Consider the following 26,831-nt stretch of genomic DNA (forward strand, 5'->3'; position numbering starts at 1 on the left):
CCACTCCCACCTGAACATCCCCATTATCATTGAGTTCCAAGTACCTTTCAATACACCCCCTCACCCTTAAACACACCCCCTCATCTGCCAATAATCCCATGTCCATTCTCCAGGGTGGACGCTGTTCTTTTTCCTCCCCTATCTCCAGGTCCACCCAATGTGGAGCGTGATCCGAAATAGCTATAGTCGTGTACTCCGTCCCCGTCACCTTCGGGATCAGTGCCCTTCCCAAAACAAAAAAGCCTATCCGTGAATAAACTTTGTAGACATAGGAGAAAAACGAAAACTCCTTACTCCTAGGTCTACTAAATCTCCAGGGGTCTACTCCTCCCACCTGCTCCATAAAGTCCTTCAGCACCCGAGCTGCAGCCGGCCTCCTTCCGGTCCTGGACCTTGATCTGTCCAGCCCTGGGTCCAGCACCGTATTAAAATCTCCACCCATTACCAACTTCCCCACCTCTAGGTCCGGGATACGTCCTAACATACGCCTCATAAAGTTGGCATCATCCCAGTTCGGGGCATATACGTTCACTAAGACCACCGCCTCCCCTTGCAATTTGCCACTCACCATCACGTATCTGCCCCCACTATCCGCCACTATAGTCTTTGCCTCGAACATTACCCGCTTCCCCACTAATATAGCCACCCCCCTGTTTTTTGCGTCTAGCCCCGAATGGAACACCTGCCCCACCCATCCTTTGCGTAGTCTGACCTGGTCTATCAGTTTCAGATGCGTCTCCTGCAGCATAACCACATTTGCCTTAAGTTTCTTTAGGTGTGCGAGTACCCGTGCCCTCTATCGGCCCGTTCAGCCCTCTCACATTCCACGTGATCAGTCGGGTTGGGGGGCTCTTTACTAACCCCCCCCCCCCCTTGTCGACTAGCCGTCTCCTTTTTCAATCCAGCTCCTCACCCGGTTCCCACGTAGCCGTATCTCCCCCCAACGGAGCCCTCCCGCCCAGACCACCCCACCCCATACCAGCTCCCCCTTCTCCCCAGCAGCAGCAACCCAGTTAACCCCCCCCCCCCCCGCTAGATCCCTCACTAGCGTAATTGCACCCCCCATGTTGCTCCCCGAAGTCAGCAAACTCCGGCCGACCTCGGCTTCCCCCCGTGACCTCGGCTCCCACTGTGCGAGGCCCCCTCCTTCCTGCTTCCCTGTTCCCGCCATGATTACCATAGCACGGGAACAAAGCCCGTGCTTCCCATTTGGCCCCGCCCCCAATGGCTGGCGCCCCCAGCTCCTCATCCTCCCTCCCCCACGACATGGGGAAGAGAGAAAAGTTACAGGGTCGCAGGATTGATAACTTGGGAAATCATCTCTTCCCCCTTTTCCCCCTCTTCACCCCACATATTTGCCCCACCACTTTGTCCCAAACGTTCTTTTTCTAGCCCGCTTATTCCAGTTTCACCTCGACAATAAATGTCCACGCCTCTTCTGCCGTTTCAAAGTAGTGGTGTTTCCCTTGATGTGTGACCCACAGTCTTGCCGGCTGCAGCATTCCAAATTTAACCTTCCTTTTGTGCAGCACCGCCTTGGCCCGATTAAAGCTTGCCCTTCTTCTCGCCACCTCCGCACTCCAATCTTGATATACGCGGATCACCGCGTTCTCCCACCTACTGCTCCGAGTTTTCTTTGCCCATCTGAGGACCATCTCTCTGTCCTTATATCGGTGAAATCTCACCACTATGGCTCGAGGAATTTCTCCAGCCCTCGGTCTTCGCGCCATAACTCGATAGGCTCCCTCCACCTCCAACGGGCCCGTCGGGGCCTCCGATCCCATTAACGAGTGCAGCATCGTGCTCACATATGCCCCGACGTCCGCTCCTTCTGCACCTTCGGGAAGACCAAGAATCCTTAAATTCTTCCTCCTCGCATTATTCTCCAGCACCTCCAGCCTTTCCACACACCTTTTGTGTTGTGCCTCGTGCATCTCTGTCTTCACCACCAGGCCCTGTATGTCGTCCTCATTCTCAGCAGTCTTTGCCTTCACGACCCGAAGCTCCTGCTCCTGGGTCTTTTGCTCCTCCTTTAGCCCTTCAATCACCTGTAATATCGGGGCCAACAACTCCTTCTTCATCTCCTTTTTAAGTTCTTCCACGCAACGCCGCAGGAACTCTTGTTGGTCAGGGCCCCATATTAAACTGCCTCCTTCCGACGCCATCTTGCTTTGTGCCTGCCTTCCTGGCCGCTGCTCTAGAGGATCCACCGCAATCCGGCCACTTTCCTCTCCTTTTTCCATCCGTGTCCAGGGGGGATTCCCTTCTGGTTTATCGCACAGTGTTTTTCGCCGTTAAAATTGCCATTGGGGCTCCTATTAAGAGCCCAAAAGTCCTTTCCACCGGGAGCTGCCGAAACGTGCGACTTAGCTGGTCATCGCCGCACCCAGAAGTCCCCGAGTTCAGGCTTCTACCATGTGTGAATCGCATGCTGCACCATTTCCCTACTGACAAAAAGAGAAGCTGTCAGAAATGAAATGGGACTTTCCGGGTTCCCAATGCTATTTTGGATTCATCTTGGAGTCTCCATGAGCGGGATTCTCCTGTCCGCCAGCCAGGTGTTTCTCGGCGCCCTTGCCGGCAGCGTGATTCTATGTTCCCCCCATCTGCCAATGGGTTTCCCATTGTGGCCACCCCACACCACTGTGAAACCCTTGGGCAAGGTGCGCTGCTGGTGCAACAGAGAATTCCACCCTAAGTCTCTGCAAAAACTGAGGGCCAAGTGTCAAGAACTTGGGTTTTGAAGAAAGTTGAAGAAACTTGGGCATTTTTGCATAGAAAGGAAGAGCTGATTTCAACAGGAGTTTATAGGATTTTAAAAAAAAATATATATATATTTATTAAAGTTTTTTTAACACAATTTTTCCCCCTTACAAACAATAACCCCCCCCCTCGTAACAAAATAACAAGAAATCGCACAGAGCACGATATATACATGGTAAAATTATATGTTACATAGCTTTGTACACTGGCTCTCTCCCGCACGTGCCAGTTTCCCCAATCCTTCATGTTATCTCTTGCTCATCCACCCTCCCAGGCAAGCCCCCATTCCCCCCCCCTCCCCAGGTTGCTGCTGCTGCTGACTGACCTTCCTCTAACGCTCCGCGAGATAGTCTAGGAACGGGTGCCACCGCTTGTAGAACCCCTGCGCAGACCCTCTCAAGGCAAACTTAATCCTCTCCAGCTTTATGATCCCAGCCATGTCGTTTATCCAGGCCTCCACGGTGGGGGGCTTCGCCTCCTTCCACATTAGCAAGATCCTTCGCCGGGCTACTAGGGACGCAAAGGCCAGAATTCCGGCCTCTTTCGCCTCCTGCACTCCCGGCTCGTCCACTACTCCAAATATTGCTAGCCCCCAGCTTGGCTTGACCTGGACTTTCACCACCTGAGATATTGCTCCCGCCACTCCTCTCCAGAACCCCTCCAGTGCCGGGCATGACCAAAACATATGGACATGGTTCGCCGGGCTCCCTGAACACCTTCCACATCTGTGCTCTACCCCAAAGAACCTACTCAACCTCGCCCCAGTCAAGTGCGCTCTGTGAACCACCTTAAATTGTACCAGGCTGAGCCTGGCACACGAGGCGGAGGAATTAACCCTACCTAGGGCATCAGCCCACAGACCTTCCTCAATCTCCTCCCCCAGCTCCTCCTCCCATTTACGCTTCAGCTCCTCTACCAGCGCTTTCCCCTCTTCTTTCATCTCCTGGTATATTGCCAACACCTTGCCCTCCCCGACCCATACACCCGAGATCACCCTGTCTTGAATTTCTTGTGCCGGGTGCAACGGGAATTCCCTCACCTGTCGCCTCACAAACGGCCTCACCTGCATATATCTAAATGCATTTCCCGAGGGTATCTCAAACTTCTCCTCCAGTGCCCCGAGGCTCCCATTGCACCCCTGTGCCGTCTCCACTGGCCCCAGATCCTTAGCGTTGCCGCCATCACCGGGCTCGTGGTATACTTTGACGGCGAGAGCGGCAGCTGTGCCGTCACCAACGCCCCCAGTCTCGTTCCTTTACAGGACACCATCTCCATCCTCTTCCATGCCGCCTCCTCTCCCTCCATCACCCACTTGCGGATCATCGCCACATTTGCTGCCCAGTAGTAGCTCCCTAGGTTTGGCAGCGCCAACCCTCCTCGGTCCCTACTGCGTTCCAGGAACCCTCTCCTTACCCTCGGGGTCCAATTCGCCCACACAAACCCCATAATACTCCTACCTACTCTCTTAAAAAAGGCCTTAGTGATCACGATGGGAAGGCACTGAAACACAAACAGAAACCTCTGAAGGACCACCATTTTGACCGACTGCACTCTACCCGCTAGCGAGAGCGGTAACATGTCCCATCTTTTGAAGTCCTCCTCCATTTGCTCCACCAACCTCGTCAGATTCAGTTTATGTAGGGCCCCCCAACCCCTGGCTATCTGGATCCCCAGGTACCGAAAGCTCCCCTCCGCTCTCCTCAGCGGGAGATCCCCTATCCCCCTTTCTTGGTGCCCTGCCTGTAGTACAAAAAGCTCACTCTTCCCCACATTGAGCTTATAGCCCGAAAACTCCCCGAACTCCCATAGAGTCTGCATGACCTCCACCATCCCCTCCATTGGATCCGCCACATACAGCAACAGGTACTCCACATAAAGCGACACCCGATGCTCTTCTCCCCCTCGGACCACCCCCCTCCATTTCCTAGACTCCCTCAATGACATGGCCAGGGGTTCGATCGCCAATGCAAACAACAGGGGGCACCCCTGCCTCGTCCCTCGGTACAGCCGAAAGTACTCCGGCCTCCGCCGGTTCGTCACTACACTCGCCACCGGGGCTCTGTAAAGGAGCTTAACCCAACTGATAAACCCTCCCCCGAACCAAAACCTACGCAGTACCTCACAGAGGTCCTCCCACTCTACTCGTTCAAAGGCCTTCTCTGCACCATAGCTGCCACTATCTCCGCCTCTCCCTCCTCCGATGGCATCATTATCACGTTTAAGAGCCGCCGGACATTGGTGTTTAGTTGCCTGCCCTTTACAAATCCCGTCTGGTCCTCGTAGATCAGCCCCGGGACACAGTCCTCGATCCTCGTGGCCAGCACTTTTGCCAGCAACTTAGCATCCACATTGAAGAGCGAGATCGGCCTGTACGATCCACATTGCAGTGGGTCCTTGTCCCGCTTTAGGATCATAGAAATCGTCGCTTCCGACATTGTCGGGGGCAGGGTCCCCTCCTCTCTTGCCTCATTAAAGGTCCTCACTAGTAGCGGGGCCAACAGGTCTACGTACTTCCTGTAGAACTCCACCGGGAACCCGTCCGGTCCCGGGGCCTTCCCCGCCTGCATGCTCCCCAAACCCTTGCTCAGCTCTTCCAACCCAATTGGTGCCCCCAAACCAGCCACCTCTTGCTCCTCCACCCTCGGGAATTTCAGTTGGTCTAGGAATCGTCTCATCCCCTCTTTCCCCCGCTGGGGGCTGGGATCTGTACAGCTCTTTTTTTTTGAAAATATATTTATAAAAGTTTTTTAACAGCACAATTTTTTCCCCTTACAAACAATAACCCCCCCCCGGTAACAAAATAACACAAAATCGCACTGAGCAAGATATATACATGGCAAAATGGTATATTTACAGAGCTTTATACACTGGCTCTCGCCCGCACGTGCCAGTTTCCCCCACCCTCCATGTTATCTCCTGCTCATCCATCCCCTCCAGCAATCTCTCGTCGTCGTCGTTTCCCCCCCCCCCCCCCCCCCCCCCTGCCCCCCGCAGAGTTGCTGCTGCTGCTGACCGACCTTCCACTAACGCTCCGCGTGGTAGTCTAGGAACGGTTGCCACCGCCTGCAGAACCCCTGCGCAGACCCTCTCAAGGCAAACTTAATCCTCCCCAGCTTTATGAACCCAGCCATGTCGTTTATCCAGGCCTCCAGGCTAGGGGGCTTCGCCTCCTTCCACAATAGCAAGATCCTTCGCCAGGCGACTAGGGACGCAAAGGCCAGAATTCCAGCCTCTTTCGCCTCCTGCACTCCCGGCTCATCCACTACTCCGAATATTGCTAGCCCCCAGCTTGGCTTGACCCGGACTTTCACCACCTGAGATATTGCTCCCGCCACTCCTCTCCAGAACCCCTCCAGTGCCAGGCATGACCAAAACATGTGGACATGGTTCGCTGGACTCCCTGAACACCTTCCACATCTGTCCTCTACCCCAAAGAACCTACTCAACCTCACCCCCGTCAAGTGCGCTTTGTGAACCACCTTAAATTGTATCAGGCTGAGCCTGGCACATGAGGAGGAGGAATTAACCCTACCCAGGGCATCAGCCCACAAACCTTCCTCGATCTCCTCCCCCAGCTCCTCCTCCCATTTACCCTTCAACTCTTCTGCTAGCGCTTCCCCCTCTTCTTTCATCTCTTGGTGTATTGCCGAAACCTTGCCCTCCCCGACCCATACACCCGAGATCACCCTGTCTTGAATTTCTTGTGCCGGGAGCAATGGAAATTCCCTGACCTGTCGCCTCACAAAAGCCCTCACCTGCATATATCTAAATGCATTTCCCGGGGGTAACTCAAACTTCTCCTCCAGTGCCCCTAGGCTCGCAAATGTCCCGTCAATGAACAGGTCCCCCCATTCTTCTAATCCCCGCCCGATGCCAGCCCTGGAACCCCCCGTCCATCTTCCCCGGGACAAACCGGTGGTTACCCCTGATCAGGGACCACACCGAGGCTCCCACTGCACCCCTGTGCCGTCTCCACTGGCCCCAGATCCTTAACGTTGCCGCCACCACCGTGCTCGTGGTATACTTTGATGGCTAGAACGGCAGCGGTGCCGTCACCAACGCCCCCAAGCTCGTTCCTTTACAGGACGCCATCTCCATCCTCTTCCATACCGCCCCCTCTCCCTCCATAACCCACTTGCGGATCATCGCCACATTTGCTGCCCAGTAGTAGCTCCCCAGGTTTGGCAGCGCCAACCCCCCTCGGTCCCTACTGCTTTCCAGGAACCCTCTCCTTAACCTCGGGGTCTTATTCGCCCACACAAACCCCATAATACTCCTACCTACTCTCTTGAAAAATCCCTTGGTGATCACGATAGGAAGGCACTGAAACACAAACAAAAACCTCGGAAGGACCACCATTTTGACCGACTGCACTCTACCCGCCAACGAGAGCGGCAACGTGTCCCATCTTTTGAAGTCCACCTCCATTTGGTCCACCAACCTCGTCAGATTCAATTTGTGTAGGGCCCCCCAACTCCTGGCTATCTGGATCCCCAGATACCGAAAACTCCCCATCGCCCTCCTCAGCGGTCGGTCCCCTATCCCTCTTTCTCGGTCCCCTGCCTGTAATACAAAAAGCTCACTCTTCCCTACATTGAGCTTATAGCCCGAGAACTCCCCAAACTCCCTCAGAGTCTGCATGACCTCCACCATCCCCTCCATTGGGTCCGCCACGTACAGCAGCAGGTCATCCGCGTATAGCGACACCCGATGCTCTTCTCCCCCGCGGACCACCCCCTCCATTTATTAGACTCCCTCAGTGATATGGCCAAGGGTTCGCTCGCCAATGCAAACAACAGGGGGGACAGGGGGCACCCCTGCCTCGTTCCTCGGTACAGCCGAAAGTACTCCGACCTCCGCCGGTTCGTCACCACACTCGCCACCGGGGCGCTGTAAAGGAGCTTAACCCAGCTAATAAACCCTCCCCCGAACCCAAACCTACGCAACACCTCCCAGAGGTACTCCCACTCTACTCGGTCAAAGGCCTTTTCCGCGTCCATAGCTGCCACTATCTCCGCCTCTCCCTCCTCCGATGTCATCATTATCACATTTAAGAGCCGCCGCACATTAATATTTAATTGCCTGCCCTTTACGAATCCCGTCTGGTCCTCATGAATCACCCCCGGGACACAGTCCTCAATCCTCGTGGCCAGCACTTTTGCCAATAACTTAGCATCCACATTGAGGAGTGAAATCGGCCTGTACGATCCACATTGCAGTGGGTCCTTGTCTCGCTTCAGAATCAAGGACATTGTCGCCTCCGACATTGTCGGGGGCAGGGTCCCCTCCTCTCTTGCCTCGTTAAAGGTCCTCACCAGTAGCGGGACCAACAGGTCCACATACTTTCTATAGAACTCCACCGGGAACCCGTCCGGCCCCGGGGCCTTCCGCGCCTGCATACTCCCCAAACCCTTACTCAGCTCCTCCAACCCGATTGGTACCCCCAAACTAGCCGCCTCTTGCTCCTCCACCCTCGGGAACCGCAGTTGGTCTAGGAATCGTCTCATCCCCTCTCTTCCCCCCCCCCCACCCCCACCCCCACTGGGGGCTGGGATCTGTACAGCTCTTCATAGAAGGCCTTGAATACCTTGTTTATTTCCGTTGCTCTCTGAACCGTGGCTCCCCTTCCATCTTTGATTCCCCCTATTTCCCTCGCTGCCGGCCTCTTACGGAGCTGGTGTGCCAGCATCCGACTGGCCTTTTCCCCGTACTCGTAGGTCGCCCCCTGCGCCTTCCTCCACTGTGCCTCTGCCTTCCCTGTGGTCAACAGATCAAACTCCGTCTGGAGCCGTCGTCTTTCCCCAAGTAGTCTCTCCTCAGGGGCCTCTGTGTATCTCCTGTCCACTCTTAAAATCTCCCCCACTAACCTCTCCCTTTCCATGCCCTCTGTCTTCTCCCTATGAGCCCTGATGGAGATTAGCTCTCCCCTGATCACCGCCTTCAACGCCTCCCATACCACCCCCACCCGCACCTCCCCATTGTCGTTGGCCTCCAAGTACCTTTCGATGCACCCCCTCACCTTCCCACACACCCCCTCATCTGCCAGCAGTCCCACATCCAGCCGCCACAGTGGGCGTTGGTCCCTCTCCTCTCACAGCTCCAGTTCCACCCAGTGCGGGGCGTGATCCGAAACGGCTATGGCCGAATACTCCGTCCCCTCCACTCTCGGGATGAGCGCCCTGCCCAGAACAAAGAAATCTATCCGGGAGTAGGCTTTGTGCACGTGGGAGAAAAAAGAAAATTCCCTGGCCTGTGGCCTAGCAAACCTCCATGGGTCCACTCCCCCCATCTGATCCATAAACCCCCTAAGCACCTTGGCCACCGCCGGCCTCTTTCCAGTCCTTGATCTGGAGCGGTCCAGTGCTGGGTCCAACACTGTATTGAAGTCCCCACCCATTATCAGGCCTCCTACCTCCAGGTCCAGAATGCGCCCTAACATGCGCTTCATGAATCCAGCATCATCCCAGTTCGGGGCGTATACATTTACCAACACCACCCACGTCCCCTGCAACCTACCGCTCACCACCACATATCGCCCTCCATTATCCACTGCGATAGTCTTGGCCTCAAATGACACCCGCTTCCCCACCAATATTGCCACCCCTCTATTCTTCGCGTCCAGTCCCGAATGGAATACCTGTCCTACCCATCCCTTTCTTAACCTGACCTGGTCCGCCACCTTCAGATGTGTCACTCGGAGCATGACCACGTCTGACTTCAGTCCCTTTAAGTGCGCGAACACTCGGGCCCTCTTCACTGGCCCGTTCAGGCCCCTCGCGTTCCACGTTATCAGCCGGATTGGAGGGGCTCTCACCCCCCCGCCGACTAGCCATCTTCTTTTCTAGGCCAGTCCCGTGTCTGCGCCACCCTCACCCTCCAGTCCCCCAGCCGGGGGACCCCCGCCCCGACTACCTCTTCTGTGTCCCATTCCCTTTCGGCCAGTACAGCAGCAACCCTCTTCCCCCCCCCCCCCCCCAAGACCCCTGTATAGCTTTTTTGCTCCCCCATATCACTCCCGTAAGTCAGCTGACACCTGCTGACCCCGGCTTCCCCCGCCGTCCCATTGACCTCCCCGTGTGGGAGTGTCCCAATCAATATGCGTTCCTCCATTCCACTTCCCGCCTTTCTTCCCTAGCGCGGGAAAAACTCCGCGCTTTCAAAAGCCTTCCCCGCCCCCTCTGGCGCAGCTCCTGTCGCGGCCTTGTCTCTCTCCCCCAGCCCATGTAACATTTCCTGCGCGTGATTGACCCCCTATATACAAAAACCATCACACATCAAACCTCAACCATTCCCCCCACCCACACAAACCCTCAGTTTGAGTCCAACTTTTCGGTTTGTATGAAGGTCCACGCCTCTTCAGGCGTTTCGAAATAATAGCGTTGATCCTTGTGTGTGACCCACAGTCGCGCTGGCTGCAGCATTCCAAATCTCACTCCTTTCCGGTGCAACACCGCCTTGGCCCGGTTGAAACCCGCTCTCCGCTTTGCAACCTCCGTGCTCCAGTCCGGGTATATTCGGATCTCTGCATTGTCCCACTTGCTGCTCCGCTCCTTCTTGGCCCATTTCAGGACCCTCTCTCTGTCCGTGAACCGGTGAAATCTCACCACCATCGCCCTTGGCGGCTCATTTGCCTTGGGCCTCCTCGCCGGCACTCGGTGTGCCCTATCCAGCTCCAGCGGCCTCGAAGGGGCCTCCGCGCCCATCATCGCCCCGAGCATCGTGCTCGCGTATGCCCTGGCATCGGCCCCCTCCACTCCTTTAGGGAGACCCAGGATCCGCAGGTTCTTTCTCCTCGACCTGTTCTCCAGGTCTTCGAGTCTTCCCGCCCACCTCTTGTGCAGCGCCTCGTGCTCCTCCACTCTCACCGCCAGGCCCAAGATCTCGTCCTCATTCTCAATGACTCTTTTCTGTACCTCCTGGATCTTTACCTCGTGGGCCTTCTGGGTCATCCCTAGTCCTTCAATTACCGCCAGCGTAGGCGCCAGCATCTCCTTGCGCAGCTCCTCGAAGCAGCGCTTGATGAACTCCTGCAGCTCCGGCCCGCACTCCGCTTTGTCCCCGGCCGCCGCCATTTTGCTTTTCTTCCCTCGCTTCTCCCGCTGCTCCAATGCCGCTTTTCTGGCCGTTTCACTTCTGGTCCGGTCCATAAAAGTTGAAGGGGGACCTCTCTCTTCCCTTCCCCACAGGTTGTCTTCGAAACAAAATTCCGTTGGGGCTCCTCTAACGAGCCCGAAAGTCCGTGATAGCGGGAGCTGCCGAATCGTGCGGCTTAGCTCCGCATAGCAGCAACCGGAAGTGTTCAGTTTATAGGATTGTTAAGGGAAATGGAAAAAGTTTAGCTAGAATTCTCCTTAAGCTCACTTGCAAGAAGGTACGCAGGTTATTTTTCAAAATTTGTTCATGGGATCATCGTTAGCAAGGCCAGCATTTATTGCCCTTTAGGAGGTGGCAGTGAGCAGCTTCCTTGAACTGCTGCAGCCCCATGTTGGAAGGGAACCTTGCAAATGCCGGCACTCCCATGCATCTGCTGTCTTTACCCTTCTAGGTAGTAGAGGTTGCAGGTTGCATACGAGCATGTGAATTAGGAGTAGGCCACTTGGCCACTTAACCTACTCCACCTTTCAATAAGATCAAGGCTGATCTGATTATAACCTGAACCCCACATTCCTGCCTCTCCCTGATAGCCTTTCACCCCTTGTTAATCAAGAATCTATCTATCTCTGCCTTAAACCTATTCAAAGATTCAGCTTCTACTGCCTTTTGAGGAAGAGCATTCCAGAGACTCGTGACCCTCTTGAGGAAAAAAAAAAATTATCCTAATTTCTGTCTTAAACGAGCGACCCTTTTTTAAAATGGTGACCCCTAGTTCTAGATTCTCGGACAAGAGAAACATCCTCTCTATATCCACCTGGTCAATACCCTCAGGTCCTTGAGTTTTTCGATCAATTTGCCTCTTACTCTTCTAAACTCTAGTGAATAATCTAACCTCTCCAATAATTCCTCAAAAGACAATCTGCCTATTCAGCACAGTGGGCTAAACAGCTGGCCTGTAATGCAGAACAATGCCAGCAGCGTGGATTCAATTCCCGTACCGGCCTCCCCGAACAGGCACCAGAATGTGGCGACTAGGGGCTTTTCACAGTAACTTCGTTGAAGCCCACTTGTGACATAAGAACATAAAAACTAGGAGCAGGAGTAGGCCATTTGGCCCCTCGAGTCTGCTCCGCCATTCAATGAGATCATGGCTGATCTTTTGTGGACTCAGCTCTACTTTCCGGCCCGAACACCGTAACCCTTAATCCCTTTGTTCTTCAAAAAACTATCTATCTTTATCTTAAAAACATTTAATGAAGGAGCCTCAACTGGTTCACTGGGCAAAAAATTCCATAGATTCACAACTCTTTGGGTGAAGAAGTTCCTCCTAAGCTCAGTCCTAAATCTTCTTCCCCTTATTTTAAGGCTATGCCCCCTAGTTCTGCTTTCACCCGCCAGTGGAAACAACCTGCCCGCATCTATCCTACCTATTCCCTTCATAATTTTATATGTTTCTATAAGATCCCCCCGCATCCTTCTAAATTCCAACGAGTACAGTCCCAGTCTACTCAACCTCTCCTCGTAATCCAACCCCTTCAGCTCTGGGATTAACCTAGTGACCTAGTGAATCTCTGCTGCACACCCTCCAGCGCCAGTACGTCCTTTCTCAGGTAAGGAGACCAAAACTGAACACAATACTCCAGGTGTGACCTCACTAACACCTTATACAATTGCAGCATAACCTCCCTAGTCTTAAACTCCATCCCTCTAGCAATGAAGTACAAAACTCTATTTGCCTTCTTAATCACCCTGTAAACCAACTTTTTGCGACTCATGCATTAGCACACCCAGGTCTCTCTGCACAGCAGCATGTTTTGATATTTTATCATTTAAATAATAATCCCATTTGCTGTTATTCCTACCAAAATGGATAACCTCACATTTGTCAACATTGTATTCTATCTGCCACACCCTAGCCCATTCACTTAGCCTATCCAAATCCCTCTGCAGACTTCCGGTATCCTCTGCACTTTTTGCTTTACCACTCATCTTAGTGTCGTCTGCAAACTTGGACACATTGCACTTGGTCACCAAACCATCTATGTAAATTGTGAACAATTGTGGGCCCAACACTGATCCCTGAGGGAAACCACTAGCTACTGATTGCCAACCAGAGAAACACCCATTAATCCCCATTCTTTGCTTTCTATTAATTCACCAATCCTCTATCCATGCTACTACTTTACCCTTAATGCCATGCATCTTTATCTTATGCAGCAACCTTTTGTGTGGCACGTTGTCAAAGGCTTTCTGGAAATCCAGATATACCACATCCATTGGTTCCCCGTTATCTACCGCACTGGTAATGCCCTCAAAAAATTCCACTAAATTAGTTAGGCATGACCTGCCCTTTATGAACCCATGCTGCGTCTGCCCAATGGGACAATTTGCATCCAGATCCTCGCTATTTCTTCCTTGATGATATATTCCAGCATCTTCCCTACTGCCGAAGTTAAGATAACTGGCCTATAATTACCCGCTTTCTGCCAACATCCCTTTTTAAACAGTGGTGTCACCTTTGCTAATTTCCAATCCGCCGGGACCACCCCAGAGTCGAGTGAATTTTGGTAAATTATCACTAGTGCATTTGCAATTTCCCTAGCCAACTCTTTTTGCACTCTGGGATGCATTCCATCAGGGTCAGGAGACCTTTAGCCCCATTAGCTTGCCCATCACTACCTCTTTAGTGATAACAATCATCTCAAGGTCCTCAGCTGTCATAGCTTCATTTCCATCAGTCACGAGCATGTTATTTGTGTCTTCCACTGTGAAGACCGACCCAAAAAAACCTGTTCAGTTCCTCAGCCATTTCCTCAGCTCCCATTATTAAATCTCCCTTCTCATCCTCTAAAGGACCAATATTTACCTTAGCCACTCTTTTTTGTTTTATATATTTGTAGACATTTTTGCTATCTTTTTATATTCTGAGCAAGTTTACTCTCATAATCTATCTTGCTCTTCTTTATAGCTTTTTTAGTAGCTTTCTGTTGCCCCCTAAAGATTTCCCAGTCCTCTAGTCTCCCACTAATCTTTGCCACTCTGTATGCTTTTTCCTTCAATTTGATGCTCTCCCTTATTTCCTTAGATATTCGTGGTCGATTTTCCCTCTTTCTACCGTCCTTCCTTTTTGTTGGTATAAACCTTTGCTGAGCACTGTGAAAAATCACTTGGAAGGTTCTCCACTGTTCCTCAACTGTTTCACCATAAAGTCTTTGCTCCCACTCTACCTTAGAGAGCTCTTCTCTCATCCCATTGTAATCTCGTTTGTTTAAGCACAAAATACCAGTGTTTGATTTTACCTTCTCACCCTCCTTCTGTATTTTAAATTCCACCATATTATGATCACTCCTTCCGAGAGGATCCCTAACTATGAGATCATTAATCAATCCTGTCTCATTACACATGACCAGATCTAGGACCGCTTGTTCCCTTGTAGGTACCATTGCATACTGTTTTAGGAAATTATCGCGGATACATTCTATAAACTCCTCCTTAAGGCTGCCTTGACCGACCTGGGTAAACCAATCGACATGTAGATTAAAATCCCCCAAGATAACTGCTGTACCATTTCTACATGCGTCAGTTATTTCTTTGTTTATTGCCTGCCCCACCATAATGTTACTATTTGGTGGTCTATAGACTACTCATATCAGTGACGTTTTTGCCTTAATATTCCTGATTTCCACCCAAATGGATTCAACCTTGTCCTCCATAGCACCGATGTCATCCCTTACTATTGCCCGGATGTCATCCTTAAATAACAGAGCTACACCACCTCCTTTACCATCCACTTTGTCCTTCCGAATAGTTTGATACCCTTGGATATTTAACTCCCAGTCGTGACCATCCTTTAACCATGTTTCAATAATGGCCACTAAATCATAGTCATTCATGATGATTTGTGCCATCAACTCATTTACCTTATTCAGAATACTACGCGCATTCAGGTAAAGTACACTTACATAGAACATAGAACGATACAGCGCAGTACAAGCCCTTCGGCCCACGATGTTGCACCGAAACAAAAGCCATCTAACCTACACTATGCCATTATCATCCATATGTTTATCCAATAAACTTTTAAATGCCCTCAATGTTGGCGAGTTCACTACTGTAGCAGGTAGGGCATTCCACGGCCTCACTACTCTTTGCGTAAAGAACCTACCTCTGACCTCTGTCCTATATCTATTACCCCTCAGTTTAAAGCTATGTCCCCTCGTGCCAGCCATTTCCATCCGCGGGAGAAGGCTCTCACTGTCCACCCTATCTAACCCCCTGATCATTTTATATGCCTCTATTAAGTCTCCTCTTAACCTTCTTCTCTCCAACGAAAACAACCTCAAGTCCATCAGCCTTTCCTCATAAGATTTTCCCTCCATACCAGGCAACATCCTGGTAAATCTCCTCTGCACCCGCTCCAAAGCCTCCACGTCCTTCCTATAATGCGGTGACCAGAACTGTACGCAATACTCCAAATGCGGCCGTACCAGAGTTCTGTACAGCTGCAACATGACCTCCTGACTCCGGAACTCAATCCCTCTACCAATAAAGGCCAACACTCCATAGGCTTTCTTCACAACCCTATCAACCTGGGTGGCAACTTATGTTGGCTTTTATACCTCTGTTTTGAATCTGAACACCTTGATCAGTAACCTCTCCGAAGTTATTTTTCCTCTTAACTTTTCTCCTAATTTTCCTTGTCGTTGAACCCATATCTTCATGTAACAACCGCGTCACTTTCCATTTGTGTTTTTACTTCCCGTTTTATTCCTTTAGTGACAATAGGCGATTGTTATTATTATTCCTGGTATTAGTCTAGTGAACCTTCTCTAAACTGCTTCAAACAAATTTACATATTTTCTTAAATAAAGAGAGCAATATGATGTGGTCTCACCAATGCCCTGTACAACTGATGTATAACCTCCCTACTTTTCTAAGCAATTCCTCTCTCAATGACGGATAACTTCCAATAGCTTCCCTAATTACTTGCTGTCGCTGTACACTAGCCTTCTATGATTCATGCACTTGGATACCCAGATCCTTTTGCACCATAGCTCTGCAATTTCTCACCATTTAGCTAATGAGCTTTTTTATTTTCCTGTCAAAATGGACAATATCGCATTTTAGTCTTGCTCACTCACTTAACCTATCTATTTTTTTAAAAAATAATTTTTATTAAAGGTTTTCATAAAATATCAATAACAAAATGAGAAAGAAAAAAGAACCCAACAGGTTTAAATACAAAACACAATCTAAAAAAGCAACCCCCCAAACCCCCCCCCCCCGTACCTAAATAATAAATTAACATTAACACCTCGACTTAAGACAACAGGTGTATACACCCCCTCAGACCCTTCCAGTGTAAATAACATAAACAAAAATAAAGTAAACCCACCCCCCGAGCTGCTGCTGCCATTGACCGATGTCTATCGTTCTGCCAGAAAGTCTAAGAACGGTTGCCACCGCCTAAAGAACCCTTGTACCGACCCTCTCAAGGCGAATTTCACCCTCTCCAATTTAATGAACCCTGCCATATCGCTGATCCAGGATTCCACGCTTGGGGGCCTCGTATCTTTCCACTGAAGGAGAATCCTTCGCCGGGCTACCAGGGACGCAAAGGCCAGAATTCCGACCTCTTTCGCCTCCTGCACTCCCGGCTCCTCTGCCACCCCAAATATTGCAAGCCCCCAGCCCGATTTGACCTTGGATCCTACCACCCTCAACACCGTCCTCGCTACGCCCTTCCAAAATTCCTCCAGCGCTGGGCATGCCCAGAACTTATGGGTGTGATTTGCTGGGCTCCCTGAGCACCTAACACACCTGTCCTCACCCCCCAAAGAACCGGCTCATCCTTGTCCCGGTCATGTGTGCCCTATGCAGCACCTTAAACTGTATGAGGCTGAGCCTCGCGCATGAAGAGGGAGAGTTCACCCTCCCTAGGGCATCTGCCCACGTCCCCTCTTCGATCTCCTCTCCCAACTCCTCCTCCCACTTACCTTTCAACTCCACCACCGAGGCCTCCTCCTCCTCCTCCTGCATCACCTGGTAAGTTTCCGAGATCTTCCCCACTCCCACCCACCCCCCCGAGAGCACCCTGTCCTGTACTGTGTGTGGCAGTAGCCGTGGGAATTCCACCACCTGCCGTCTGGCAAACGCCCTTACCTGTAAGTACCTGAAGATGTTCCCCGGGGGAGCCCGTACTTCTCCTCCAGCTCACCCAAGCTCGCGAACATCCCGTCCACAAACTGGCCCCCCAACTTTCGTATCCCTGCCCTGTGCCACCCCGAAAACCCTCCACCTGTTCTTCCTGGGGCGAACCGGTGGTTCCCCCATAATGGGGTCCACGCCGAGGCCCTAACTTCCCCCCATGCCGCCTCCACTGCCCCCAAATTTTGAGGGCCGCCACCACCACCGGGCTCGTGGTATACCTCCTTGGAGGGAGCGGCAGCGGCGCCGTTGCTAGCGCCCCCAGACTCGTACCCACACAGGACGCCGTCTCCAGCCTCTTCCATGCAGCCCCCTCCCCCTCCATCACCCACTTGCGCACCATTGTCGCATTGGCGGCCCAGTAGTACCCACAGAGTTTGGGCAGCGCCAGCCCCCCCCTATCTCTGCTCCGCTCCAGGAACACCCTTCTCACCCTCGGAGTCCCTCGCGCCCACACAAACCCCATTATACTCCTGTTAACCCGCCTGAAAAAAGCCTTCGGGATAAACACGGGAGGCACTGGAACAGGAACAAAAACCTTGGGAGCACCGTCATTTTGATTGACTGCACCCTACCCGCCAGGGACAGCGGCAATGCGTCCCACCTCTTGAACTCCTCCTCCATTTGCTCCACCAGCCTTGTAAAGTTAAGCCTATGCAGGGCCCCCCAGCACCTGGCGACCTGGACCCCCAAATATCTGAAACTCCTCTCCGCCCTTTTTAGTGGGAGCTCGCCAATCCCCCTCTCCTGGTCCCCTAGCTGAACTACGAACAGCTCGCTCTTCCCCATATTGAGCTTGTACCCCGAAAAGTCCCCGAATTCCCTAAGGATCCTCATTACCTCTGGCATTCCTCCCACCGGGTCCGCCACATACAGCAGCAGGTCGTCCGCATAAAGCGACACCCTATGCTCCTCCCCACCCCGTACCAACCCCCTTCAGTTCCTCGACTCTCTCAGTGCCATAGCCAGGGGTTCAATCGCCAGTGCGAAGAGCAGGGGGGACAGGGGACACCCCTGTCTCGTCCCTCGGTGCAACCGAAAGTACTCGGACCTCCTCCTATTTGTGGCCACACTCGCCATCGGGACCTCATACAACAGCCTAACCCACCTGACAAACCCCTCCCCGAACCTCTTCAGCACCTCCCACAGGTACCCCCACTCTACCCTATCGAAGGCTTTCTCAGCGTCCATCGCCACCACTATCTCCGCCTCCCCCTCCATCGACGACTTAACCTATCTATGTCCCTTTAGCACAATTTACTTTCCTACCTATCTTTGTGTCGACAACAAGTTTAGCAACTGTACCTTCAGTCCGTTCATCCAAGTCACTTAAATGAATTGCAAAAAGTTGAGACCCCAGCACTGATCCCTGTAGTGCACCACTCACCACATCCTGTCAAACGGTAAAAGACCCATTTAGGCCAACTCCATGTTTCCTGGTAGCCAGCCAATCTTCAATTCATGCCAATATTTTATCCCCTACCCCATGAGCTTTATTTTCTGCAATAACCTTTGATGTGGCACCTTAACAAATGCCTTTTGGAAATCTAAGTGCAGTACATCCTCCAGTTCCCCTTTATCCACAGCACATGTGACTCATTTAAAGAACTCCAATAAATGGATTAAACGTGATTTCCCTCTCACAAAACCATGGTTTGGAAAGTGCCTTGGTGAGTTCCTACAGTGCCCCTTGTAGATGGTACACATTGCTGCCGCTGCGCTGGTCGTGGAGTTGGTGAATATTTAAGGTGGTTGATAGGGTGCCGAACAAGTGGGCTGTTTTCTCTTGGATGGTGTTGTGCTTCCTGAGTGTTGTTGGAGCCACACTCTTCCAGGCAAGCGGAGACTATTGCACCACTCTCCTGAAATGAGCCTTGTAGATAGTGGACAGGCTGCAGGAGTCATGAGGTGAGTTACTAGCCACAAACTTCAAAGCCTTTGACCTGCACTTGTAGCTCCAGTATTTCTGTGGCTAATTCCTTTAATTGTCTGATCAGTGATAACTCCCATGATGTTGATGAGGTTTTAGCTAATGAAAATGCCATTGAACTCGTGGGGAGATGGTTGGGAAGCTCTCTTGCTAGAGATGGACATTGCCTGATGCTTGTCAGACCCAAATGTGGCTCGGTATTTGATCATGTTTAAGCTGCATCTTAGGATGTTTATGTTAAAGGTACTATATAAATGAAAGTTGCCATTTTTCTGAACTTGTGAACAACAACACCACATAGTCCAACAGAAAAAGGAGTGCTTTTATGATGAGCAGTTGCGTATCTTAGAATCCACGTGGTATCCTGTATTTGCACCAATTACGTAAAACTATAAGTGCATGAGAGTCCATTTAATTCCGTATCCGACCTCACTAAATTTATTTGAGTAGGTTTGATGCTGAGACCAAAAGGTAGAGAAAAACGTTCATTCTCTCATCCCAGCCAAATAAATCATGTGTCTGTATTTGATACTGAAATAGTTGAAATCTATTTGCCCCCCATTTATAGGAATTGTATTTCCAGCGAAAACAAAAATTCTCTACCACTTCTCTACCCTGGTACTGACCAGCGGACAACAGCACATGTTGCAGATTGCGCCGCGTGACGAATATGATAACCCGACAAGTAATGCATTGGCCCTCATTGACCAGGATAATTACAAAGTGCAAATCAAAGAGGTGAGTGATGAATTGGCTGCAAGCAAATCTTTAGCATTTAAGAGATCCTACATTAACACTCAAGTTTGTTTTCTTAAATGCCTGCAGTTATTAAAATTCTGCATTGTCCCCAATCTTTGGAGAATGTTATATTCTCAAAATCATATTTGTGCTCTGTAAATAATCTGGGAATATATTCTCCTTCAGTCTTTAGACATAAAAAGTTCCTAGTTTGCCAATTGCTCTGCTGTTTCATGATATTCTTGATGTTAGGTATTCCAGACATTTTGCTCTTGAGAGCAGGTTATTGTTCCATTGTTGCTGCCTCCCTGTTGCCATCCTGAGCTCCTCAAGAGGATCTTGATGTGTGGTAGTGGTGTGTTGCAGTACATTCAGGGAGTCAGACTTGCTGGAGCTATGGATAGTGATGGTAGGTGGGGGTGGGTGGGTGGGGGGGGGGGGGTACCAGAGAGTGGTTAGCACAGTTGCCTCACAACTCCAGGGTCCCAGGTTCGATTCCCGGTTTGGGTCACTGTCTGTGCGGAGTCTACACGTTCTCCCCGTATCTACGTGGGTTTCCTCCGGGTGCTCCGGTTTCCTCCCACACATCAGGCTACTGGGCGGCACGGTGACACAGTGGTTAGCAGTGGTGTCTCATAGCACCAGGGACCCGGGTTCAATTCCGGCCTTGGGTGACTGCGTGGAGTTTGCACATTCTCCCCGTGTCTTTCCTCCGGGATTCCGGTTTCCTCCCACAGAGATGTGCAGGTTAGGTGGCTTGGCCATGCTAAATTGCCTTTAGGTTAGGTGGGGTTACGGGGATAGGGTGGAGATGTGGGTTTAAGTGGGGTGCTCTTTCCAAGAGCCGGTGCAGACTCGATGGGCCGAGTGGCCTCCTTCTGCACTGTAAATTCTATGAGTCTATGAGACTACAACCTTCTTCCCATTGCATGGCTGACCAGGAATCTCTCCACCTCTCCGGATGTGTCTTGAAAGGATTTTCAGGATCATCCTCAACCTGTTTGACTGCATTATGAACACTGCTTCCTTGGCCATAAAGTCATAGAGTAGGATTTGAACACACAGCTTCTGGCTCTGAGTCAGGGACAGTACCCACTGTGCCAGAAGGCCTCCCCCAATCTGATGTGTATGAAAGGGCTATTTAGCAGGAGGATTTTGGCACAATCTCGCCTTAAAGGCAGGTTTACCTTTATCTATAGAAAAGCAAATTACTGCAGGGTTATGGGGATAGGGTGGAGGTGTGGGCTTAAGTAGGGTGCTCTTTCCAAGGGCTGGTGCAGACTCGATGGGCCGAACAGGCGCCTCCTGCACTGTAAATTCTATGATGATCGATGTCTTTGGGAAGAGTGAAGATGTAGAAAAATTCTAGTGAAGTAACAAAGTAAATTGAAGCAGCGGGTGTTGGAATGTTTCATTGAATCTTACCTAAATTCGTACTTAGTTCCTTCAGTTTAAATAACACATCCTGCTGTGATGTTACAAGTTTTCAAAAATATTCTTCAGGAACAGTTTAACACGATTGCTTCAATTATTAGGGTTGCCAAGTTTCAGAAATTGATTGGGACAAAATATTGGATGAGGTGTTCTAATTAGTGCCATCTACACTTGCAGTGCACTAAGATGTAAAGCTACTGCAATTTTAAAAAATAAATATTTTACTCAACAATTTTTGTTTATAACATATAATATATTCAAACCATTCCAACAAATGTTACATTATTACAAAAATAACCCCTCCATCCATCCAAGCCCAGCCCTGTACCAAAAGTGACCCTCCTAACCCCAAAAAAACGCTACTAAACTGACCATCTCTCCCCCCCTCCCCCCCCCCCCCCCCCCAACAGCTGACTGTAATCAGCTCCTAAGGTAATGAATGGCTGCTGCCTTGAGTAAAACCCCTCCACTGACTCTCGAAGGCTAAGACATCTGCCTTCTTCCTCTCCTGCAGCTCCAAAGATGGTCACCTTCAGACACGACTCCACCTTTAATCCCTGATATTGTTTCAAAAAAGAAATTCAAAAATCAGCAAAATTCAAAACCTGAGGCAAAACCAAAACATGTGTGTCTGGTTTGCCGGCCCCCCCCAGAACATCTCTCACTCCTATCCTCCATCCTGGGAGGAACCCACTCATATGTACCAGTCAAGTGCGATCTGTGCACCACCTTAAACTGTATCAAAATTGACCCCTCACAAGAAAAGATGGAGTTGACCCTATGCAGAGCTTAGCTCCACATCCCCTCTCCAAGACCACCCACTTAATCTTAACTTTGTCCAAAGAAGCCCGCTCCATCGTCATCATCTGCCTATAAACGCCTGAGATCCTTCCCTCCCCCTAGCTCATCCAAAGTCCGAACCCTATCCAAAAGTGAAGACACTGGCACCAGGGGAAACGAAGGAAGCTCTTTACGCAGAGTCCCGCACCTGAAGATGTGTAAATACATTCCCTCTCTGAAGCTGGAACTTCTCTGAAATCTCTTTTAACCTTGCAAACCCACCCTCCAAAAAACCCTATAAACCCTCCTTCCACGTCCTGAATGTTGAATCTAGGCCAGCTGGCAAAACCTATGATTCCTACAAATCGGCACCAACAGCCACATAGTGTCTGATTGAAAATGCTTCCTCAAAGAGGCTGTAACCACTGGGCTCGATGACTATCTCACCGGAGAGAATAAGAGAGGGGTGATAACCAGAGCCCTCATTCTCAATCCTATACAAGAAGACTCCACCATCCACCCTAATATAGAGTCCAGATCCTTAACCACCCACATATCTTATCAGTGTTTTCTGCCGAGTAATAACACTGCAGATTAGGTAGTGCCAACACCCCAGACCGTCTATTCCTCTGTTTATTAAAAAAAAAAAAAGCCCTGTGTACCTGAGACGTCCCGCCCCCACAAACAAAAGAAGATATTATCTAACTGACCCTACCAAAGAAAGCCTGGGAGACACTAAAACAAGAACAAAAACCTTGGAAGAATGTTCATGTTCACCGTCTGGACTCTTTCTACCAGAGTCAAAAGAAAGGCATCCGACCTCTTCAAATCAGGATTCATTCCATCCACCAGACTGGCAAAGTTCAGTTTATGGAGCGAGCCACCCGAATTCCCAGGGACCGGAAATTAGTCCTGGCTGGACAAAACGGTAGCCTCCCCAGATCAGCTCCATTCCCTGGGGGGGTTCTTCGGGAAAAACTTCACTTTTGCCAAAGTTTAACTTATACCCCGAGAAGGGACCAAACATCATGAGGAACGTCCTTTCAACCTCCAGGTGGTCCCTGAGAGGGGCCTGGCTCCCAACAACCCAGAGCCACATAATGTGGGGCATGATCCAATATTACGCTCGCCGAGTACCCCAACCCCGACCCAAGGGATCAAATACTAACGGTTTCTTTGCCACCTCCAACATCATGAAGGACTTGTGACTCAACCTGTACAACCTAGGGTCCAACACACAATTAAAGTTTCCCACTCCCCCCAACCCCCTAATTAACTGATGCAGATTGAGATCAGGAATGGACACCTCTGAATAAAATCTGTGTCATCCCAATTCAGCGCATATACATTAACTAAAATCACTGACTAAAATCAAAGGTGCTAGCACCCTACTAACCATTACATACCTCCCCCCTGAGTCCGCCATAATGTTGACAGCTGAAAAAGCCACCTCTTGTTAATCAATACTGTGGTTTCCTGAGACCTGGCATCAAACTTGAGTGAAACACTTGCCCAGCCATCCTTTCTGCAACCTTGTCTGATCCCTAAGCCTCAAATAGGCCTCTTGTAAAAGGACCAGATCAGCCCTCAAACCTTTCAAATGGGCAAAAGCCTTTTAGCTGGTCCATTAAACCCCCTCACATTCCAAATAACTAACCAGACAAGGGGCATCTCGCCCCCTTCAGGATCAACCATATCCCTCATGTGAGTCAGTCCGACAGGAGCGCGACTTGTGCCAGCTCCAGGCCCACCCAAGATAGTCGCCATCAGCCCTTTCTGACTAGTTTGAAAACACAGGAATCTGCACCGTCAGCAACTACCCTTTTTCCCCCTCCCTTCCATCCCATTCAGCCCCACCCCCTGGACATCAAACAAACAGCCCACCAAACCCCCCTCCCCCTTCCCCAACAAAACAAAAACCCGAAACCTAAACTCGTTACCATAAGATACAAAATAAACCTCTTCCCCCGCCCCCCCCCCCCAAAAAAAAAACCGTTGAGGTATCCAGCTGCAGCCATCTCCCCCCACACCGCTCCTGCTAACTATAAAACTTGCTAGCCAGATGACCCCCACCTAGGCTGGGGAAAAAAAAAGGCAAGGCAAAGACAAACCCACCACACCATACATCCATAACAATCCCCAACCCAACCTTAATATCAAACATAAAACAGAAACCCACACCTCAGTCCACTCCCTCCAACAGTTCCAACAATACCATAAACACCCCCAAACCAGCAAACTCCAGTGTAACATCACACCCTTCCCCCACTTTACAATCATCCCACATGGACAAAACAAAAACATGTTAAAAAAATAAAGGACAACTCCAGAATTTCCAAACAAAAAGGATCACAGTCCTCAAAGTCTTCCCCCCCCCCCCCCCCCCCCCCCGTCCATGTTTGTTAACAGTCATTCGCCTCCTCCGGTGCGTCAAAATAATAATCTCTGTCTCTGAAAGTATCACGAAGTGAGCTGGATACATCATCCAAAAAATGCACCTTGCTTCTGTAGAGGACTGCCTTGGCCTTATTGAACGTTGCCTGCTTTCTTGCCAGCTCTGCCCTGACATCTTGACATATTCAGATGGGGTGGCACTCCCATCTACACTCTCCGGTGTCCATCGCCACCTCGGGACCTGCTTCTTATATAAGTACTTGTGGAACCGGACAATTATCGCCCATGGTGGTTATAATAAGAACATAATAAGAACTAGGAGCAGGAGTAGGCCATCTGGGTCCTCGAGCCTGCTCCGCCATTCAATGAGATCATGGCTGATCTTTGTGGACTCAGCTCCACTCTCCGGCCCGTACACCATATCCCCGAATCCCTTTATTCTTTAGAAAGGTATCTATCTTTTTCTTAAAAACGTTTAAAGAAGGAGCCTCAACTGCTTCACTGGGCAAGGAATTCCAGAGATTCACAACCCTTTGGGTGAAGAAGTTCCTCCTAAACTCGGTCCTAAATCTACTCCCCCTTATTTTGAGGCTATGCCCCCTAGTTCTGCTTTCCCCGACCAGTGGAAACAACCTGCCCTCATCTATCCTATCTATCCCCTTCATAATTTTATATGTTTCAATAAGATCCCCCCGCATCCTTCTAAACTCCAATGAGTACAGTCCCAGTCTACTCAACCTCTCGTCATAATCTAATCCCCTCAACTCTGGGATCAACCTAGCGAATCTCCTCTGCACTCCCTCCAGTGCCAATATGTCCTTTCTCAGGTAAGGAGACCAAAACTGAACACAATACTCCAGATGTGGCCTCACCAACACCTTATACAATTGCAGCATAACCTCCCTAGTCTTGAACTCCATCCCTCTAGCAATGAAAGACAAAACTCGATTAGCCTTCTTAATCACCTGTTGCACCTGCACACCAACTTTTTGCGACTCGTGCACCAGCACACCCAGGTCCCTCTGCACAGCAGGAAGGTTTAAAATCTTACCATTTAAATAATAATCCATTCTGCTGTTATTTCTGCCAAAATGGATAGCCTCACACTTGGTAACATTGAATTCCATCTGCCAGACCCTAGCCCATTCACCTAACCTACCAAATCCTTCTGCAGACTTCCGGTATCCTCTGCACTTTTTGCTTTACCACTCATCTTAGTGTCGTCTGCAAACTTTGCCACATTGCACTTGGTCCCCAACTCCAAATCATCTATGTAGATTGTGAACAACTGCGGGCCCAACACTGATCCTTGAGGGACCCACTAGTTACAGGTTGTCAACCAGAGAAACACCCATTTATCCCCACTCTCTCCTTTCTGTTAGTTAACCAATCCTCTACCCATGCTACCACTTTACCCTCAATGTCATGCATCTTTAGTTTATGCAGCAACCTTTTGTGTGGCACCTTGTCAAAAGCTTTCTGGAAATCCAGATATACCACATCCATTGGCTCCCTGTTATCTACTGCACTGGTAACGTCCTCAAAAAATTCTACCAAATTAGTCAGACACGACCTACCCTTTATGAACCCATGCTGCGTCTGCCCAATGGGACAATTTCCCTCCAGGTGCCCCGCTATTTCCTCCTTAATGATAGATTCCAGCATTTTCCCTACAACCGAAGTTAAGCTTACCGGCCTATAATTACCCGCTTTCTGCCGACCTCCTTTTTTAAAACGGTGGTGTCACGTTTGCTACTTTCCAATCCTCTGGGACCACCCCAGAGTCTAGTGAATTTTGATAAATTATCACTAGTGCGTTTATAATTTCCCTAGCCATCTCTTTTAACACTCTGGGATACATCCCATCAGGGCCAGGATACTTGTCTACCTTTAGCCCCATTAGCTTGCCCAATACTGCCTCCTTAGTGATTACAATCATCTCAAGGTCCTCACCTATCATATCTTTATTTCCATCAGTCACTGGCATGTTATTTGTGTCTTTCACTGTGAAGACTGACCCAAAAAACCTGTTCAGCCATTTCCCCATCTCCTATTATTAAATCTCCCTTCTCATCTTCCAAAGGACCAATATTTACCTTAGCCACTTTTTTTTGTCTCATATATTTGTAGAAGCTTTTACTATCTGCTTTTTTGTTCTGAGCCAGTTTACTTTCATAGTCTACCTTACTTTTCTTTATAGCTTTTTTAGTCGCTTGCTGTTGTCCCCTAAAGACTTCCCAGTCCTCTAGTCTCCCACTAACTTTTGCCACTTTGTATGTTTTTTCCTTCAATTTGATACTCTCCCTCACCTCCTTAGATATCCACGGTCGATTTTTCCCCTTTCTGCCGTCTTTCTTTTTTGTTGGTATGAACCTTTCTTGAACACTGTGAAAGATCGCTCGGAAGGTTCTCCACTGTTCCTCAACTGCTTCACCATGAAGTCTTTGCTCCCAGTCTACCTTAGCTAGTTCTTCCCTCATCCTATTGTAAT

The 26,831-nt window shown here is 50.1% G+C and overlaps 1 protein-coding gene across 6 annotated transcripts in view; it reads left to right on the top strand.

Moving 5' to 3' along the window:
* arel1 (apoptosis resistant E3 ubiquitin protein ligase 1) overlaps positions 1-26,831 on the top strand; it is a 110,877-nt gene that overhangs the window by 42,445 nt on the left and 41,601 nt on the right. For all 6 annotated transcript variants that reach the window (XR_011938544.1, XM_072493243.1, XM_072493236.1 and 3 more), the window contains one exon: positions 19,563-19,732. Coding sequence is in view for 5 of the 6 variants with exons in the window: in XM_072493243.1 (XP_072349344.1) it covers positions 19,563-19,732 (170 nt within the window). In the remaining variant the exon portion in view is untranslated. The remainder of the gene's footprint in view (positions 1-19,562; positions 19,733-26,831) is intronic.

The sequence above is a fragment of the Scyliorhinus torazame genome, chromosome 2 (genome assembly GCF_047496885.1).
Source record: "Scyliorhinus torazame isolate Kashiwa2021f chromosome 2, sScyTor2.1, whole genome shotgun sequence".
Classification (NCBI taxonomy): Eukaryota; Metazoa; Chordata; class Chondrichthyes; order Carcharhiniformes; family Scyliorhinidae; genus Scyliorhinus; species Scyliorhinus torazame.